This window comes from Poecilia reticulata, unplaced genomic scaffold (assembly GCF_000633615.1).
Source record: "Poecilia reticulata strain Guanapo unplaced genomic scaffold, Guppy_female_1.0+MT scaffold_181, whole genome shotgun sequence".
NCBI lineage: Eukaryota > Metazoa > Chordata > Actinopteri > Cyprinodontiformes > Poeciliidae > Poecilia > Poecilia reticulata.
The window spans coordinates 285,599-288,865 of NW_007615018.1; the positions used below are offsets into that span (position 1 = coordinate 285,599).

General features: G+C 49.8%; 1 protein-coding gene across 1 annotated transcript in view; it reads left to right on the forward strand.

The window, feature by feature from the left end:
- The window catches only part of slc9a5 (solute carrier family 9 member A5), a 12,743-nt gene that overhangs the window by 1,931 nt on the left and 7,545 nt on the right, over positions 1-3,267 (forward strand). The window contains exon 2 of the mRNA XM_017303103.1: positions 2,432-2,734. Coding sequence (XP_017158592.1) covers positions 2,432-2,734 — 303 coding nt within the window. The remainder of the gene's footprint in view (positions 1-2,431; positions 2,735-3,267) is intronic.

Consider the following 3,267-nt stretch of genomic DNA (forward strand, 5'->3'; position numbering starts at 1 on the left):
CACACACACACACACACACACACACACACACACACACACACACACACACACACACACACACACACCTGGAGCTCCTGGTGGATCTGAAGGAGGAAGGAAACATCAAAGTGTTTCTGTTTCCTCCAGGATTCCCAGTCGCTCTGTAATCTGATTTCTGCTGCAGCTCCTTCATCCTCCACTGCTTCCTGTGATCCATCATCACTGCGTCTGAGCCGAGCAGCGAAGCCGCCATGTTGACGTGAGGTCACTGATCAGCAGGAAGTGATCACACCTGGTTTTTACACCTGACTGTCTTCATGTTTCTGACTTAAACAGCAGCTAACCTTCACGGTGCAGACTGAGCTTCTGAGCAAAACAAGACTTGATTCTTTTTCTGTTTTTCTGCAGATCCAGTAACTTTCACAATAACAGCTCATTTTGCACAAATGTGTTTGTTTTTATTTCTGCAATGCTGAATCAGCTAATCACTATTTTATTGCATTTATGTGTCAATAATCATAATTGATCGATTCCATCAGGATTCCTGTAGCTTCATCAGAACCGAATGTGACATTAAATCAGAGAATTCACTCCAGAGATTTAACGTTTTCCAGTCCAGACCTTCAAATCTTCTCAGGTTGTTAGAAATAAACCAGAAGAGACAAAATATTTCTGTCAGTTTCTGTTTCATGTCTGACTGTAAACCACTAAACCTGCTGCCTGCTAGCAGGTTAGCATCCGGTGCTGGGTCATCCCTCATGAGTCAAAGGTTAAAGTTCAGTATCTGAAAGTGAAACAGGTCAGATGCTGGATGATCCGATCCCGTCCCGTAGGGGACAGACGTCCCTGCAGGACATCCGTCTCCCTGAGAGGAAATGTGAGGCCTTGGGCTTCATGTGGGTTTATGTGCAGCACAGAGGGACAAATGGACGGATGGAGGGACGGGGACAGACAGAGGGACAGGCTGCAGTCCGCTGAGACTCCCTCGCAGCAGATGGACAGTGAGGACAGAAACACTGAAGACATTCAGCTGCTCCACAGGAATCCAACAGTCTGCTGCCTTAAATCACTCGCAGTCTGCAGATCCATCCGCCTCCTAAAGTAGTCCCAGAAAATCTGCCCTGCCCTGGACCCACGGGGCGTCTGGAGGGCGACAGAGGACAGAGGACAGAGGACGGGACTCTAACAGGAAGCAGAACACAACGCTCCACACCGCTAAACATGAAAACTTCCCAGAATTCCAGAGGAAAAGCAGCAGCACTTGTTGCAGCGACTGGGACTAGTTTTAGCGGAAGGATACAGGCTGGGAGGCTGCAGCTCTGATTGGACTGACTCTCTGTCTCTCACACACACACACACACACACACACACACACACACACACACACACACACACACACACACACACACACACACACACACAACCTGATGTCCTCCCTGCACCTGAGCAGCTCAGCCAATCAGGGACGGACTGGAGTGACTCATCACCTCCAGCTGTCTGTCAGCCAATCAGAGACAGAGGTACGGCCTCATCAGCCAATCAGAAGAGACAATAGTTTCAGCAGATCAGACTGATGGATCAGTCAACTTTGACATTCAGCATAAAAAGCAAATACGCCCTGCAGAGCATCACTCCTCCTCCTCCGTGCTGCACAGCTGGTCTGCTGGTTCTGGTTCCCTCCATCCTGGTCCAGTGTCTCCGTCTGTCCAGAGGACTTGTCTCTGCTGACCTCAGTTTGACAACCATCTTGTTTGTAGAGAGAAGAGGCTTTCAGTGTGTCATGACCTTTAACCTTTAGCAGCTAACTCTGGCTGAGTCGTAGCCGGATCTGGGTTGATCCATTTCCTGCGTTTTGTTCTTTTGCATTAATTTCACTAAAAACTATTATTAATAAAAACTCTGATCAAAGCGGAAATGAGGAATTTCTGCCCCAATAAATCGTGATACTCGCTCTGAGCCGATTCCTCATCGGCATCGTCTGGTTTAATAACTTCATATTTTAATCCTGAGCCTGCAGACGAACCTCCTGGCGCCACGTTGGGTCCCTAACAGGAAGTACCGCTGGTTCTGGAGCCATCTGATTGGCTGGCAGGTGTTAGCTTAGCGCTACACTGCCCCCTATGGGTCGGCATGTTTCAACAACGCTCAGGGCGGATCGGCTCTGTGGAYGGAAACTTCTGGACTGATCAGAGAGAAACACGACATGAGACAGAGGCGTATAAAGTCAGGCTACATGCTGAGGACACCTGAGGGTCAGGCTCTGACGTCTGACCTCTGAATCTAAAGCAACGTCTGAGATGGTGTCCTCCTGGGTCGAAGATGACCTTTGACCCTTGCTAGGGTGACAGTAGCTGCTGCTGTGATTCCGCCTGGCGTTTTGTTTCATCTCACCAGTTGGCTGCAGACACCAGGTGGCGCTGCGGCAGTAACCCGTTCTCCTGCCTCCCTGCAGTGTTCCACCTGTCGCAGCGCTTCACCACCGTGGTCCCAGAGAGCTGCATGCTGATCCTGCTGGGTCTGGTTCTGGGCGGCGTGGTTCTCCTCGCCAGTAAGAGGCAGCTGTACCAGCTGGACCCCGCCCTCTTCTTCCTCTTCCTGCTGCCCACCATCGTCGGCGACGCCGGATACTTCATGCCCGCGCGGCTCTTCTTCGACAACCTGGGCGCCATCCTCACCTACGCTGTGGTGGGAACGCTGTGGAACGCCTTTTGCACCGGATTCTGCCTCTACGCCGCCAAGCTGCTGGGGGTCATAGGTCAGTGATGGGGACAGAGGCCGGACCGTGCTGCTGACTCCTCAACAGCAGACTGGAGCTGGACAGGAGTCCAGCCGGTAGAGAGGTTTCCAGAAGACAGGAAACTGTCTAATTGTCCGTCCCTTTAACTAGTGACTGTCCCTTTAACTTGTGACTGTCCATTTAAATAGTGACTGTCCCTTTAAAAACTGACTGTCCCTTTAAATATTGACCCGTCCCTTTAACTAGTGACTGTCTCTTTAACTTGTGACTGTCCATTTAAATAGTGACCCGTCCCTTTAAAAACTGACTGTCCCTTTAAATAGTGACCAGTCCCTTTAACTTGTGACTGTCCCTTTAAATAGTGACTGTCCCTTTAACTAGTGACCCGTCCCTTTAACTAGTGACTGTCCCTTTAAATAGTGACTGTCCCTTTAACTTGTGACTGTCCCTTTAAATAGTGACTGTCCCTTTAACTAGTGACCCGTCCCTTTAACTAGTGACTGTCCCTTTAACTTGTGACTGTCCCTTTAAATAGTGACTGTCCCTTTAAC